Source organism: Bufo gargarizans, chromosome 1 (assembly GCF_014858855.1).
Source record: "Bufo gargarizans isolate SCDJY-AF-19 chromosome 1, ASM1485885v1, whole genome shotgun sequence".
Taxonomy (NCBI): Eukaryota; Metazoa; Chordata; class Amphibia; order Anura; family Bufonidae; genus Bufo; species Bufo gargarizans.
The window spans coordinates 186,899,485-186,917,068 of NC_058080.1; the positions used below are offsets into that span (position 1 = coordinate 186,899,485).

At 45.6% G+C, this 17,584-nt stretch overlaps 1 protein-coding gene across 1 annotated transcript in view; it reads left to right on the plus strand.

Annotated features, from left to right (window-relative positions):
- Positions 1-14,867: 14,867 nt before the first annotated feature.
- Positions 14,868-17,584, plus strand: part of SLC10A7 (solute carrier family 10 member 7) — a 221,261-nt gene continuing 218,544 nt past the window's right edge. The window contains exon 1 of the mRNA XM_044300560.1: positions 14,868-15,233. Coding sequence (XP_044156495.1) covers positions 15,134-15,233 — 100 coding nt within the window. The 5' untranslated portion in view covers positions 14,868-15,133. The remainder of the gene's footprint in view (positions 15,234-17,584) is intronic.

Here is a 17,584-nt window from a genome sequence, read left to right on the forward strand (position 1 = left end):
TCTGAGATTGTTTTCTTGTCACATATTATACTTCATGACAGTGGTAAATTTGAGTCAAAATATTTTATTTTTATTTATAAAAAAATACCAAATAAAAAAATATGAAAATTTGCTAATTTTTCTAAATTTCAATTTCTCTGCTCTTTAAAACAGATAGTGATACCTCCTAAAACAGTTATTACTTTACATTTCCCATATGTCTACTTCATGTTTGGATCATTTTGTAAATTATGTTTTCTTTTTTTGGGACGTTAGAAGGCTTAGAAATTTTGAAGCAAATCTTAAAATTTTTGTGAAAATTTGCAAAATTTTTAAGGACCAGTTCAGGTCTGAAGTCACTTTGTGAGGCTTACATAATAGAAACCACCCATAAATGGCCCCTATTTTAGAAACTACACCCCTCAAGGTACAGTGGGATGCGAAAGTTTGGGCAACCTTGTTAATCGTCATGATTTTCCTGTATAAATTGTTGGTTGTTACAATAAAAAATGTCAGTTAAATATATCATATAGGAGACACACACAGTGATATTTGAGAAGTGAAATTAAGTTTATTGGATTTACAGAAAGTGTGCTATAATTGTTTAAACAAAATTAGGCAGGTGCATAAATTTGGGCACCACAAAAACAAAATTAAATCAATATTTAGTAGATCCTCCTTTTGCAGAAATTACAGCCTCTAAACGCTTCCTGTAGGTTCCAATGAGAGTCTGGATTCTGATTGAAGGTATTTTGGACCATTCCTCTTTACAAAACATCTTTAGTTCATTCAGGTTTGATGGCTTCCGAGCATGAACAGCTCTCTTTAAGTCACACCACAGATTTTCAATTATATTCAGGTCTGGGGACTGAGATGGCCATTCCAGAATGTTGTACTTGTTCCTCTGCATAAATGCCTTAGTGGATTTTGAGCAGCGTTTAGGGTCGTTGTCTTGTTAAAAGATCCAGCCCCCGATGCAGCTTCAGCTTTGTCACTGATTCCTGGACATTGGTCTCCAGAATCTGCTGATACTGAGTGGAATCCATGCGTCCCTCAACTTTGACAAGATTCCCAGTCCCTGCACTGGCCACACAGTCCCACAGCATGATGGAACCACCACCATATTTTATTGTAGGTAGCAGGTGTTTTTCTTGGAATGCTGTGTTCTTTTTCCTCCATGCATAACGCCCCTTGTTATGGCCAAATAACTCAATTTTAGTTTCATCAGTCCACAGCACCTTATCCCAAAATGAAGCTGGCTTGTCCAAATGTGCTTTAGCCCACCTCAAGCGGCACTTTTTGTGCTGTGGGCGGAGAAAAGGCTTCCTCTGCATCACTCTCGCATACAGCATCTCCTTGTGTAAAGTGCGCCGAACGGTTGAACGACGCACAGTGACCCTATCTGCAGCAAGATGATGTTGTAGGTCTTCGGTGCTGGTCTGTGGGTTGACTCTGACTGTTCTCACCATTCGTCGCTTCTGTCTATCCAAGATTTTTCTTGGTCTGCCACTTCGAGCCTTAACTTGAACTGAGCCTGAGGTCTTCCATTTCCTCAATATGTTCCTAACTGTGGAAACAGACAGCTGAAATCTCTGAGACAGCTTTCTGTATCCTTCTCCTAAACCATGATGGTGAACAATCTTTGTCTTCAGGTCATTTGAAAGTTGTTTTGAGACCCCCATGTTGCTACTCTTCAGAGAAAATTAAAAGAGGAGGGAAACTTACAATTGACCCCCTTAAATACTCTTTCTCATAATTGGATTCACCTGTGTATCTAGGTCAGGGGTCACTGAGCTTACCAAGCCAATTTGAGTTCCAATAATTAGTTCTAAAGGTTTTGGAATCAATAAAAGGACAACAGTGCCCAAATGTATGCACCTGCCTAATTTTGTTTAAACAATTATAGCACACTTTCTGTAAACCCAATAAACTTCATTTCACTTCTCAAATATCACTGTGCGTGTCTCCTATATGATATACTTAACTGACATTTTTTATCGTGACAACCAACGATTTATCACGGAAAATCATGACGATTAACAAGGTTGCCCAAACTTTCGCATCCCACTGTATTCAAAACTGATTTTACAAACTTTGTTAACCCTTTACGTGTTCCGCAAGAATTAAAGGAAAATGGAGATTAAATTTCTGAATTTTCCATTTTAATCAATTTTTTCCAGTGAAAAAGCAAGGGTTAACAGCCAAACAAAACTCAATATTTATGGCCCCGATTCTGTAGTTTACAGAAACACCCCATATGTGGTCGTAAACTGCTGTACGGGCACACGGCAGGGCGCAGAAGGAAAGGAATGCCATATGGTTTTTGGAGGGCAGATTTCACTGGGATCGTTTTAAAGAGGACCTTTCATCAGTTTTGACATAGGCTAATTATGGTATTACCTTGTAGGGCGGCCCCCACTGATGCCATGGGTGGTTTTTTTTCAAAAGCCCTCCCCCGTTCGTCCACTGTGACCCCCCCCCCCCCCCCCCCCCCCCCCGATGATTTGGTGCGCTGTATTATAATGAGCAGTAAATTCGCAATGGGGAGGAGACGCAGTCTTATGCTGTGGGAGTCTCCTTCTCCCTGGCTGTGACTGCGATCCAATCAGAGCTGACCGTTCACAGCCAGGAAGAAGGAAACTCGCTCCTTTTAAAAAAAAAACACCCATGGCATCAGTGGGGGCCGTAATTAGCCTATGTCAAAACTGATGAAAGGTCCTCTTTAAGTTGCCATGTCACATTTGAAGACCCCCTGATGCACCCCTAGAGTAGAAACTCCAAAAAGTGACCCTATTTCGGAAACTACGGGATAAGGTGGCAGTATTGTTGGTACTATTTTAGGGTACATATGATTTTTAGTTGTGCTATATTACACTTTTTGTGAAGTAAGGTAAAAAATAACTGTTTTGGCAACGTTCTTATTTTTTTGTTTTTTAGAATGTTCATCTGACAGGTTAGATCATGTGGTATTTTATAGAGCAGGTGTTACGGACGCGACAAAACCAAATATGGCTACAACTTTTTTTGGTTATTTGTTTCAGTTTTACATAATAAAGCATTTTTGAAAAAAAATATTTTTTAGTGTTTCCATATTCTGAAAGCCATAGTTTTTGGGTGACTGTCTTATGTAGGGGCTAATTTTTTTCGGTATGAGATGACGGTTTGATTGGTACTATTTTAGGGTGCATATGACTTTTTGATCACTTGGTATGACTTTTTTTGTGATATAGGGTGACAAAAAAATTGCTTTTTTGACACAGTTTTTATTTTTTTACAAGAAAGAAATGTGGGGGGTTCAGCCAGCACAACCCTGTATGCAGGTGCACATTGCTATGGCGAAATACAGATACAAACGCAAAAACACAAATGCAATCGCACACTGCAACCAGCACTCTGCCCTGCCTCTATGCTGGATGTTGAATGAGGCATTAGTGTACATTTTGGCCAAAGCGTAATAAGCCACTCTCCACGTCAAGGTCGTCTCTATGTTATAAGCCATGACAGACACACAAAGTCCAGGGAGTGTAGGTACAGCATGCACGCCAGGCACACTCCGGTTTATTTTTTTACAGTGTTTACCTGAGGGGTTAGGTCATGTGATATTTTAACCCCTTCTACCCCGGGCCAGTTTTCGCCCTCCTACCCAGGCCATTTTTTGCAAATATAATATGTGTCACTTTATGTGGTATTAACTTTGGAACACTTATTTATCCAAACCATTCTGAGATAGTTTTCTCGTGACACATTGTACTTCACGATAGTCATAAATTTGAGTCAATATATTTGACCTTTATTTATGAAAAAATCCCAAATTTACCAAAAATTTTGAAAAATTAGCAATTTTCACATTTTCTATTTCTCTAAAACAAAGTGATACCTCATAAAATATTTATTACTTAACATTCCCCATATGTCTACTTTATGTTGGCATCATTTTGTAAATGTCATTTCATTTTTTTAGGACGTTAGAAGGCTTAGAATTTTAGAAGCAATTCTTAAAATTTTTAGAAAATTTTCAAAACCCACTTTAAGGAGCAATTCAGGTCTGAAGTCACTTTGTGGTGCTTGCTTACATAGTGGAAAGCCCCATTTGTAGAAACTACACCCCTCAAGTTACTCAAAACTGATTTTACAAACTAAAGAATTAAAGGAAAATGGAGATAAAATTTCAAAATTTAACTTTTTGGGCAGATTTTCCATTTTAAGTCTTTTTTTCTTTCACACATCGAGGGTTAACAGTAGGGATCGACCGATATAGATTTTTTAGGGCCGATAATTTGTGAACTTCCAGGCCGATAGCCGATAATTTATACCGATATTCTGGGAATTTTCATTTTTGAAAAAAAAAAATCCTACGCAAATCTGCTGAAAATTAACATGTTTATTGTTAAATTGTAGTGTTTTTTTTTGTAAATCTTTCTTTTTCATTTATACCTAATATTTTGGTGTTTTTTTTTTTTTTTTTTACTAACTTTTAGCCCCCTTAGGGACTAGAACCCTTGTCCTATTCACCCTGATAGATCTCTATCAGGGTGAATAAGAGCTCACACTGTCCCTGCTGCTCTGTGCTTTGTGCACACAGCAGCATGGAGCTTATCATGGCAGCCAGGGCTTCAGGAGCGTCCTGGCTGCCATAGTAACCGATCGGAGCCCCAGCATTACACTGCTGGGGCTCCGATCGGAGGAGCAGGGGAGAGGGGATCCTGTGGCCACTGCCACCAATGATTAATACTTGGGGGGCTCGGGTGGGGGGGAGCACTGCGCCACCAATGTTTTCAATACTGGGATGAGGGGCACACTGCGCCACCAATGATTAATACTGGGGGGCGCACTGCGCCACCAATGAAGATTAATCTTTCATTCATTCATATACAGCAGGCGGGAGCTGGCTGCAGAATTACATAGCCGGCTCCCGGCCTCTATAAGCGGTAGCTGCGATCCGCGGCACCTGAGGGGTTAACTACCGCAGATCGCAGCTATTGCTCATAGAGGTCGGGAGACGGCTATGTGATCCTGCAGCTCCCGCCTGCTGTATATGAATTAATGAGATTTCTCTTCATTGGTGGCGCAGCGGCCACAGCCCCGCCCCTCCTCTTCTCCTCCTTCCTCTTATTGGCGGCAGCGGCAGAACAGGGGGAGGGAGACACTGCTTCCTTCTCCCCTGTGCTGCTGAGGGAACACGGAGAGCGCTGAGAGCAGCGCGATCTGTGTTCCCAATAAGTTATCAGAATATCGGCAAAATAGATGCCGATACCGATAACGGTCAAAAACATGAATATCGTCCGATAATATCGGTATAACCGATAATCGGTCGATCCCTAGTTAACAGCCAAACAAAACTCAAAATTTACTACTTTGATTCTGCAGTTTACAGAAACACCCCACATGTGGTCGTAAACTGATATAAGGGCACATGGCATGGGGCACAAGAAAAGGAGCACCATATGGTTTTTGGAAGGCAGATTTTGCTGGGCATGTTTTTGGTTCCATGTCCCATTTAAAGCCCCCCTGATGCACCCTTACAGTAGAAACTCCCAAAAAGTGATGCCATTTTGGAAACTAGGGGATAGGGTGCCAGTTTTATTGGTACTATTTTGGGGTACATATGATTTTTTATTGCTCTATGATACGTTTTTGTGGGGCAAGGTAACCGTTTTAATTTTTTACAACATTCATCTGACAGGGTAGATCGTGTGCAGGGATTCTGTCACCAAGTTTTAGGCTATAGAGCTGCGGACATGCACGGATAGATCGCCGCCAGCATGTCTGCAATATACCTGTCCTATAGGGCTGTGTGCTTTTATGTTCTTTAAAAAAAGGATTTTAGAGATATGTAAATTAGTCTTGTAAGGTGACCAAGGGGCCGTACGAACCTTCCTGGTGCCCAGCCATGCCCGCCTGTGAAGGAGCCCAGCACCGCCTATGTCCTCCGAATCTCCTCCTTTCGTCATCGTTAGATAGCCGTAATCTCGCTGATGCCAGCACAGGGAAGGAACACTATACCGGCACTGTGCATGCGCGAGCTTGCGCATCGCGAAATTACGGCTATCTAACGATGACGAAAGGAGGAGATTCGGAGGACATAGGCGGTGCTGGGCTCCTTCACAGGGGTGTGTGGCTGGGCACCAGGAAGGTTCGCACAGCCCCTTGGTCACCTTACAAGACTAATTTACATATCTCTGAAATCCTTTTTTAAAGAAAATAAAAGCACACAGCCCTATAGGACCGGTATATTGCGGACATGCTAGTGGCGATCTAGCCGTGCATGTCCGCAGCTCTATAATCTAAAACTTGGTGACAGAATCCTTTTAAAGATGCAATGATATCAAATATGTCTACTTTGTTTGTTTGTTTCAGTTTTACATAATAAAGCATTTTTGAAAAAAGAAATTATGTTTTTGTGTCTCCATTTTCTGAATGCCAAATTGTTCTGCCGATTATCTTGTGCAGGGGCTCGTTGTTTGTAGAGTTGTTGCGATACCAAAATTTTGATTCGATTTCGATACCATGAAAAAGTATTGCGATACTCGATACCATTCGATACCACGCGAAAATAAAATAAAAACACAAAAAAGCCTTTTGATTACAGTGCATTGTTCACAGTGTCTCTCAACTTCATAGTGATTTTAGGTCGGTCAGTGTGGTTCTAGTTGTGAAAAAAAATTATGCATATTTTTCAATGGCTTACAGGGATTCTGCACTTTTATTTAACTATCCTCTGGATAGATCATCAGCTTCTGATTGGTGGGGGTCGGACACCCGGGACACCCACCGATCAGCTATTTGAGAAGGCAGCGGCACTCCAGCAGCGCCACGGCCTTATCACTGTTTGACTGTTTACCGCCGGCCCACTGACGTCACCTCACGACTAGTATCAACTAGCGTGGGCGGGGCTAAGCTCCATTCAAGTGAAGAGCTTAGCCCCGCCCACGCTAGTTGTGATGTCACTGGGCCGGCAGTAAACAGTGATAAAGCCGTGGCGCTGCTGGAGCGCCGCTGCCTTCTCAAACAGCTGATCGGCGGGGGTCCTGGGTGTTGGACCCCCGCCGATCAGAAGCTGATGATCTATCCAGAGGATAGATCATCAGTTAACCACTTCAGCCCCGCTAGCTGAAACCCCCTTCATGACCAGAGCACTTTTTACACTTCGGCACTACACTCCTTTCACCGTTTATCGCTCGGTCATGCAACTTACCACCCAAATGAATTTTACCTCCTTTTCTTCTCACTAATGGAGCTTTCATTTGCTGACATTTTTACTTTTTTTGTTATTAATCAAAATGTAACGATTGTTTTGCAAAAAAATGAAATTTTTCACTTTCAGCTGTAAAATGTTGCAAAAAAAACGACATCCATATATACATTTTTCGCCAAATTTATTGTTCTACATGTCTTTGATGAAAAAAAAATGTTTGGGCAAAAAAAAAAAATGGTTTGGGTAAAAGTTATAGCGCTTACACACTATGGTACAAAAATGTGAATTTCCGCTTTTTGAAACAGCTCTGATTTTCTGAGCACCTGTCATGATTCCTGAGGTTCTACAATGCCCAAACAGTAGAAAAACCCCACAAATGACCCCATTTCGGAAAGTAGACACCCTAAGGTATTCGCTGATGGGCATAGTGAGTTCATAGAACTTTTTATTTTTTGTCACAAGTTAGCGGAAAATGATGATGATTTATTTTAATTTTTTTTTTCTTACAAAGTCTCATATTCCACTAACTTGCGACAAAAAATAAAAAATTCTAGGAACTCACCATGCCCCTCACAGAATACCTTGGGGTGTCTTCTTTCCAAAATGGGGTCACTTGTGGGGTAGTTATACTGCCCTGGCAATTTAGGGGCCCAAATGTGTGAGAAGTACTTTGCAATCAAAATCTGTAAAAAATGACCGGTGAAATCCGAAAGGTGCACTTTGGAATATGTGCCCCTTTGCCCACCTTGGCATCAAAAAAGTGTCACACATCTGGTATCGCCGTACTCAGGAGAAGTTGGGGAATGTGTTTTGCGGTGTCATTTTACATATACCCATGCTGGGTGAGAGAAATATCTTGGCAAAAGACAACTTTTCCCATTTTTTTATACAAAGTTGGCATTTGACCAAGATATTTCTCTCACCCAGCATGGGTATATGTAAAATGACACCCCAAAACACATTGCCCAACTTCTCCTGAGTACGGCGATACCAGATGTGTGACACTTTTTTGCAGCCTAGATGCGCAAAGGTGCCCAAATTCCTTTTAGGAGGGCATTTTTAGACATTTGGATCCCAGACTTCTTCTCACGCTTTAGGGCCCCTAAAAAGCCAGGGCATTATAAATACCCCACATGTGACCCCACTTTGGAAAGAAGACACCCCAAGGTATTCAATGAGGGGCCTGGCGAGTTCATAGAATTTTTATTTTTTTGCTTAAGGAAATTGATTTTTTTTTGTTTTTTTCTCACAAAGTCTCACTTTCCGCTAACTTAGGACAAAAATTTCAATCTTTCATGGACTCAATATGCCCCTCACGGAATACCTTGGGGTGTCTTCTTTCCGAAATGGGGTCACATGTGGGGTATTTATACTGCCCTGGCTTTTTAGGGGCCCTAAAGCGTGAGAAGAAGTCTGGAATATAAATGTCTAAAAATGTTTACGCATTTGGATTCCGTGAGGGGTATGGTGAGTTCATGTGAGATTTTATTTTTTGACACAAGTTAGTGGAATATTAGACTTAGTAAGAAAAAACAAACAAAAAAAATATATATTTCCGCTAACTTGAGCCAAAAAAATGTCTGAATGGAGCCTTACAGGGGGGGTGATCAATGACAGGGGGGTGATCACCCATATAGATTCCCTGATCACCCCCCTGTCATTGATCACCCCCCTGTCACTGATCACCCCCCCTGTCAGGCTCCATTCAGACGTCCGTATGATTTTTACGGATCCATGGATACATGGATCGGATCCGCAAAACACATGCGGACGTCTGAATGGAGCCTTACAGGGGGGTAATCAATGACAGGGGGTGATCAGGGAGTGTATATGGGTGATCACCCCCTGTCATTGATCACCCCCCTGGTAAGGCTCCATTCAGACGTCCGCATGATTTTTACGGATCCATGGATCGTATCCGCAAAACACATGCGGACGTCTGAATGGAGCCTTACAGGGGGGTGATCAATGACAGGGGGTGATCAGGGAGTGTATATGGGTGATCACCCCCTGTCATTGATCACCCCCCTGGTAAGGCTCCATTCAGACGTCCGCATGATTTTTACGGATCCATGGATCGGATCCGCAAAACACATGCGGATGTCTGAATGGAGCCTTACAGGGGGTGATCAATGACAGGGGGGTGATCAGGGAATCTATATGGGTGATCACCCGCCTGTCATTGATCACCCCCCTGTAAGGCTTCATTCAGACGTCCGCATGTGTTTTGCGGATCCCATCCATGTATCTGTGGATCCGTAAAAATCATACGGACGTCTGAACGGAGCCTGACAGGGGGGTGATCAATGACAGGGGGGGTGATCAGGGAGTTTATATGGGGTGATCAGGGGTTTATAAGGGGTTAATAAGTGACAGGGGGGGGGTGGGGGGTGGAGTGTAGTGTTTGGTGCGACTTCACTGACCTACCTGTGTCCTCTGGTGGTCGATCCTAACAAAAGGGACCACCAGAGGACCAGGTAGTAGGTATATTAGACGCTGTTATCAAAACAGCGTCTAATATACCTTTAGGGGTTAAAAAAAATCACATCTCCAGCCTGCCAGCGAGCGATCGCCGCTGGCAGGCTGGAGATCCACTCGCTTACCTTCTGTTCCTGTGAGCGCGCGCGCCTGCGTGCGTTCACAGGAAATCTCGGGTATCGCGAGATGACGCGCCGATGCGTCCAGGAGGAACAAATCAACCACCTCCCGTGGTCCATTCCAAAGACTCCAAAAGCATGTGCCCAGCCTGACATTAAAAATAATTGACCCCCCATCATGTTTAAAACATGGGTAGTGGCAAGATTGGGGTTAATGAGTCTCATTAACCCCAAATCTTGCTGGCTGTCTTTCTTATAGATATGGTTTTTGCCTGCCTTTATTTTGAGGCAGGCTAATCATCACTCCTGCACTGGGTCTGGCTGTGGGCTAGGCTAGGTACCTGCTATGCTAGGCTGGCTGCTTTTCAGTGCTCAGTCTCACTGTCTCACTGACTCTGGGGCTCGGGCTGACGCTGGGAGGACTCAAAGGAGTACACATGACAAGCGTGAGTGACTCAGTTAGGAGTCAGGACGGAGGAGGAGGCTGCTCTGCTGCCGCTGGTGCCGTTCGCTGAGCTCAGCGCTCACTCATCTCAGACGGAGTCAGACGGCGGGGCGCAGCAGTTTATTACCTCCCCCGTCCCTCCTCCTCCTTTATTAAACGCACAGTCATTGGTGGCAGTGGTGCAGGCATCTTCAGAGCCCGCTTACTCCATTGGGCTCAGCGGCGGCAGCGTCATAGGAGGGAGGGAATCCCTCCCTCCTTCTCCCTCTCGCCTTCTCCACTGTCTTTCTGGCGGAGCGCCATGTTGTGTCATAGGAGATAATGGGCTGCGCAGCCCAGTATCGAAAAAGTGCAAATCACAGTACCGAATCGATACTTGTAAAAAAGTATTGATTGGGTATCGATTTTTCGATACCCGCAACAACCCTAGTTGTTTGCAATTAGAGTTGACGCTTTTATTGGTACCATTTTTTGGGTACATATGATTTTTTGATCATTCATTGTTACACTTTATGGGGCAAGGCGGGCTGATCAAGCGGCTACAGAAGCTGTGCCCGACCGATCAGCAGCACGGACCCGGCAGTCACTGACAGACGATTCTCTGCTGCATACGCCGGCATTGGTGAAGACACTGATGCCGGCGTATTAACCCCTTGTATGCCGCTGTCAAAGTTGACCGCGGCATGCAGAGGGTTTGTGGAAGGTACAGGTGCCCTCCACATCTCCATCAGGTCCCCGAGCTGCAGTGGTGGGGACCCGATGGCAGAGAAGGCAAGCCCGATGCTTTCTGTCAATTTCCAGCTAAAGAGTCAACCCTTCCAAATGACGATCGCTTCAGTTATTACATATTCTTTAATATCTCAACACATATATCGAATGTCCACGGTGGGTCCACCACCTATCTGACTAACTGGGTTTAGCTGTGGGCAAGGACAATGTCCCTATTATGGACCCTATTCTAAACCCTTTGCCCAGGGACGGCCCCTAGTGGTGGGGACTCCCTGTCCTCGAGCCTAAGGCTAACAGATCCTAGGTAACCCTCACTGTTGAGATGAGCCTATTCTGTGGGGGACCTCTATGGACAGCAAAACAAAAACAAACACAAAATTAGTGCGCCACGTATACATCCCTAGTGATATGTAAATATCAAAAGGTACACGACGCACCGGACTAACTCATTAAAAGACACTCCGTTATAGGGGTGTATGCGGTCACCCAGATATATGGACCAAATCAATACAATACACTAAAACCCCAACGCGTTTCCCCCACGGTGTGGGATCATCAGGGGGTGAATGGATCTTTCCGTTAAATTAAATAATGAGGTGTAGGAAATGTTGCATCAGGTCAGCAGCATATAGCCTACATATCACACTGATAGGGTAAAGGCCCAGATAATGGGACCACTCTATTGGTGAGTATCTCTCACCATCCTTAGTGTGATACTGTCTGTTACTGCACAGATAGCAGTTCGAACTGGACCTATTAGTCTTGCACGATATTATTAGTATTAGAGAGAATTGAAGGGAGCAGATATGGCAAGTAGATGGCTGGAGCATTTAAGTTGTCCTACGGTCCAGTCCTCCCTTGCAATCCCTATGGCGGTCCAGAGGCTCTGGACCGCCATAGGGATTGCAAGGGAGGACTGGACCGTAGGACAACTTAAATGCTCCATCCATCTACTTGCCATATCTGTGGGGTCAGACTTGCGTGATCAGGGATTTATCCAAGCCATATATTTATATCATATAGGGACGCTCGTCCTATAACATGACGATCTGTGCCCTGTTGGCATACTATACAAGGAGTGACATCAAAATACCTGGACAGAAAACCTACTCTGAAGTCCTGCATCTATGTACTTAATGACCATGCATTTACGGTTGATTATGTCGGATGCTCCCTTCAATTCTCTCTAATACTAATAATATCGTGCAAGACTAATAGGTCCAGTTCGAACTGCTATCTGTGCAGTAACAGACAGTATCACACTAAGGATGGTGAGAGATACTCACCAATAGAGTGGTCCCATTATCTGGGCCTTTACCCTATCAGTGTGATATGTAGGCTATATGCTGCTGACCTGATGCAACATTTCCTACACCTCATTATTTAATTTAACGGAAAGATCCATTCACCCCCTGATGATCCCACACCGTGGGGGAAACGCGTTGGGGTTTTAGTGTATTGTATTGATTTGGTCCATATATCTGGGTGACCGCATACACCCCTATAACGGAGTGTCTTTTAATGAGTTAGTCCGGTGCGTCGTGTACCTTTTGATATTTACATATCACTAGGGATGTATACATGGCGCACTAATTTTGTGTTTGTTTTTGTCTTGCTGTCCATAGAGGTCCCCCACAGAATAGGCTCATCTCAACAGTGAGGGTTACCTAGGATCTGTTAGCCTTAGGCTAGAGGACAGGGAGTCCCCACCACTAGGGGCCGTCCCTGGGCAAAGGGTTTAGCATAGGGTCCATAATAGGGACATTGTCCTTGCCCACAGCTAAACCCAGTTAGTCAGATAGGTGGTGGACCCACCGTGGACATTCGATATATGTGTTGAGATATTAAAGAATATGTAATAACTGAAGCGATCGTCATTTGGAAGGGTTGACTCTTTAGCTGGAATTTGTACTTCTTCATTGACCCATTTATTAAAAACCTATATTTAATTGCTGGATTTAGCGAGGCTTTCTGTCACCAGATCCATTAGAACAGGGCCACATGTGTCCAAAACTGTAAGGCCGCTTGTAGACGTGCGTTCCTCCCGCAGCAAGTCCGCATCGCAGCTCCCGACCTGACCTCCCAGCACTGACGGGATTCACATAGCATGTTATATTGATTTGTATGCTGTTATGTAACCCCTACAGTTCTAGAATGTATTGGATAACAGTGGCATAATGCTGCCAGTGTTATCCAACACATTCCAGAACTGTAAGGGTTACATAGCATCATAAAAATCAATATAAAATGCGATGTGAATCCCGTCAGTGCTGGGAGGTCAGGCCGGGAGCTGCGGGAGGAACGCTCGTCTGCAAGGGACCTAAAGGGCGCAGGCTGTGTAGACATTACTACTGTGGTGACAAGCATTAAAACATGGTGGTGATGGCGAAATTAGAGTACAAAAGCTATGACAACACATGCACAGGCCAGACCACAATAGGGATCAGAATCATTAGGTACAACACAGGGACGGGACACAAACCGACATCACTTGCACTAACCTAAATCAACACGACCTCTGCTGTTTGCTCGGGCCCATTCTGAAGGCCACAGCTCTGGGCGTTCCTGGACCAGACTTATCAGTGTGTCCACATCCCAGCAGGCCATGATTTGGCAACTGGTTTTAAATATGTCTCCTGGAAACTCCAAACTGTTGGCAAAATGACTTACAACTTCCTGTACATCCTTTTTTCCCCAAAAAGTTAAAGGCCTTAGACACAGGTTGCCGGGCAACGGATCCGCAAAAAATGCGGATGACATACAGAAGGCTTCCGTTGTGCATCCGCATTTTATGCGGACCCATTGACTTCCATGGATCCGCAAACCGTATTTTGCGAACAAGAATAGGACAGGTTATATTTTTTTGCGGCCCACGGAACGGAGGAACGGATGCGGACAGCGTGTTAAATCGCAGAATGTTCTATATTCTGCATTTTTCACGCAGCTCTGGCCCTATAGAAGTGAAAAATGCGTCAAAACACATTGCACCCGCGCGGAAAAAACTGAACGCAATCGCAGACAAAACTGACTGACATTGCTTGCAAAATGGTGCGAATTTCACTGAACGCACTATGAACGCACCCGGAGCCAATCCGTCACGCTCGTGTGAAACAGGCCTAAGGCTTTAGCCAAAACCTTAGCATCCAGATTAATAAGAGATGTCGGCCTATGGGAGCGACATTGATCTGGCGGTTCCTCCGGTCCAGGAGTCAGTATCTGTCAGGTAAAGGCATATTGAAACAAATGGAAGGGCTTCTATATTAGGTTTGTACCGTTCCATCAGAAAGCCATCGGGGCCCGGAGACTCCGAAAAGACCGCTTCAGGATTCCTTGTGGTTTTTAGACATGTTTTTTATTCCAACTCGTAGTTTGATTTATTTATTCACTTTTTAATGAGAGGTTTGGGTGGGAATTCAACGCCACGAGTTTTAAAAATCACAAGCGCAAAAAAAATATATATATTCTAATAAATCTGGTGTATAAATTAACAAGAAGTTTTCCCACTAAAATCAATGGAGATGATTCAGCGCGGTTTTTGAGTGTGGTATCGATAAAACTCTGGCCCAGATTTACTAATGTGTCTGTGGCAAAAATCTGTCTGCAAAAGCGGCACCAATTGGGGCATCTACGGTTTCTACGCTTTTCTCTCGATAAGGGGGTGGGGCTCAGCAAAAAGTGAGTGGCGCTTTGCAGGAAAGGGGTTAGGGCTTAAGGTGCACCATTTTGCCCAATTCTGGGGCAAGATTCTGTCTCAAAGTAATACAATAGTAATAGTTGGTATAGAGTCAGAGAAATGTCCCTGCACCACATATGTGGTCCAGCCTTCTGTGCTTGTGCCATCTATAGGATCCGTAAATGTAGACCTGTGTGTGACCAGGTGTGACAGGCCCGCCACCTCAGCACACCGTGTCCTCTCCCAGCAGGTGACACAGAAGAGCCGTCCTGCTGCCGCCCCGGCACTGTCCCCAGCCAGGGTGCGCGGCTATTCGGAGCTGCGTGGTAATCATGGCGGCGCGCTGGAGACTTCCTTAGAACTGGATGCTAATGCCTTGCCCCGCTGAAATGAATTGATCGCTTGTGCCAAACCTCCCAGTGTGGAGTTTACCTTAGAGACCGGACGTGCTGCCTGTATGTAGCGGACGTGTCACGTAGCTCCGGGAAGCCTACCTTCTATTCCACAGCGGCACCATGGGCCTACTGGAGAGACTGAGGAAAGAGTGGTTTATACTGGGGATCATCCTGGTCATCACAGCGGCCAAGCTGCAGCCGTCCATAGGGGAAAAGGGGGGTAAGTGCGCGCCCTGTACCGTATACCCTTCTCCACTACGTGTCTGCGGGGTGACCACTACTACTCCTATCCTCCTCGCCCCTGCACGGCAGCAGTCATAGAGGGCTCTGCCCGGGGTGGCCACTACTACTCCTATCCTCCTCGCCCCTGCACGGCAGCAGTCATAGAGGGCTCTGCCCGGGGTGGCCACTACTACTCCTATCCTCCTCGCCCCTGCACGGCAGCAGTCATAGAGGGCTCTGCTAGTGACACGTTGCACAGCGGAGCGCTGACGCCTCCTGCCCTGTACCTAGAGGATGCCTCACCTAGGGCTGCCAGCTAGCACTGTGCAGGAGCCTATTGCCCAGTCACTGGCACCTGGTCCCACAGACTGCTGAGAATCCAGTCACAGTGACCTGTAGTATATGGTGTATGTATAGCCCTCCAGCCTGGGCGATGGATGCACATGTTCTCCTGTAGTTGGCCATATTCCAGAAGCTACTGGCACCAGTATGTGTAGATGTGACCTAGAGAAATAAATGGGGCAGGAACTGATGAGAGTGCTGAGTCCCTGTACAGCGCTACTGACTGTCAGCTCAGCATATTGGTGCCAGTGTGTGGAACTGGTGAGAGTGGTGACAGTCCCTGTACAGCGCTACGGAATATGTCAGCTCAGCGTATTGGTGACAGTGTGTGGAACTGGTGAGAGTGGTGACAGTCCCTATACAGCGCTACTGACTATGTCAGCTCAGCATATTGGTGCCAGTGTGTGGAACTGGTGAGAGTGGTGACAGTCCCTGTACAGCGCTACGGAATATGTCAGCTCAGCGTATTGGTGACAGTGTGTGGAACTGGTGAGAGTGGTGACAGTCCCTATACAGCGCTACTGACTATGTCAGCTCAGCATATTGGTGCCAGTGTGTGGAACTGGTGAGAGTGGTGACAGTCCCTGTACAGCGCTACGGAATATGTCAGCTCAGCGTATTGGTGCCAGTGTGTGGAACTGGTGAGAGTGGCGACAGTCTCTGTACAGCGCTATGGAATATGTCAGCTCAGCATATGGGTGCCAGTGTGTGGAACTGGTGAGAGTGGCGACAGTCCCTGTACAGCGCTACTGACTATGTCAGCTCAGCATATTGGTATCAGTGTGTGGAACTGGTGAGAGTTGTGACAGTCCCTGTACAGCGCTACTGACTATGTCAGCTCAGCATATGGGTATCAGTGTGTGGAACTGGTGAGAGTGGTGACAGTCCCTGTACAGCGCTACTGACTATGTCAGATCAGCATATTGGTATCAGTGTGTGGAACTGGTGAGAGTGGCGACAGTCCCTGTACAGCGCTACTGACTATGTCAGCTCAGCATATTAGTACCAGTGTGTGGAATTGGTGAGAGTGGTGACAGTCCCTGTACAGCGCTACTATGTCAGCTCAGCATATTGGTGCCAGTGTGTGGAACTGGTGAGAGTGGTGACAGTCCCTGTACAGCGCTACGGAATATGTCAGCTCAGCGTATTGGTGCCAGTGTGTGGAACTGGTGAGAGTGGCGACATTCCATGTACAGCGCTACTGACTATGTCAGCTCAGCATATTGGTGCCAGTGTGTGGAACTGGTGAGAGTGGCGACAGTCCCTGTACACCGCTACGGAATACGTCAGCTCAGCGGTCACATGCTGACCGTGCACGCGTCACTGCTTTAGCCATTGTCATGCATTTCATATTTTTGTCTAGCTCATTTTGCGCATGCTGTTTAGTTCGGGCGTGTGCACGGCCACCCCTCCCTCCATTCCCCGCTGTGGGACTTTTGAAAACGTTGACGTGCTGGCTCGGCTATTTTCAGAAGACCAGTAGCAGAGAAGGCATGTGCGGCCTGCTGTCTATTTACAGAGGGCCCTGTTGTTGAGATAGAAGAGGGTCCCAGAGATTGTACCCATGCCTGTCGGACACTTATGGCACCCTATCGAGAGGCGTAAATGCCCGAATGGGACAACCCCTTACCTTACAGTAGCCCAGAATGTCATCTGCTTGCTATCCAACTCATACATCTTGCCACGATTTGTAACCACTGCAGGTCATCTTCTAGTCCTAGTCTGAGGTCCCCACTGATCTCAGGTTCTGTCCTGGCTCAACACACCAGACCTGCCAGGAACGACCTGCTCAGCCAATCACCAGCCTTAGCGGGTTGTCCACCTCACCAGTGATTGGCTCAGTGCGCATTTCCGCAGTGTTAAACCAGGACGGGGACTGGTGGAGGGGAGTAAAGCATCTTGGGCCAAGTTCACACTTGGTCAGTTGTTTCCATTATTGATTTGTGAGCCAAAACCAGTAGTGGAGCCTACACAGAGATCAGGTATAATGGGAAGATCTGCTCCTGT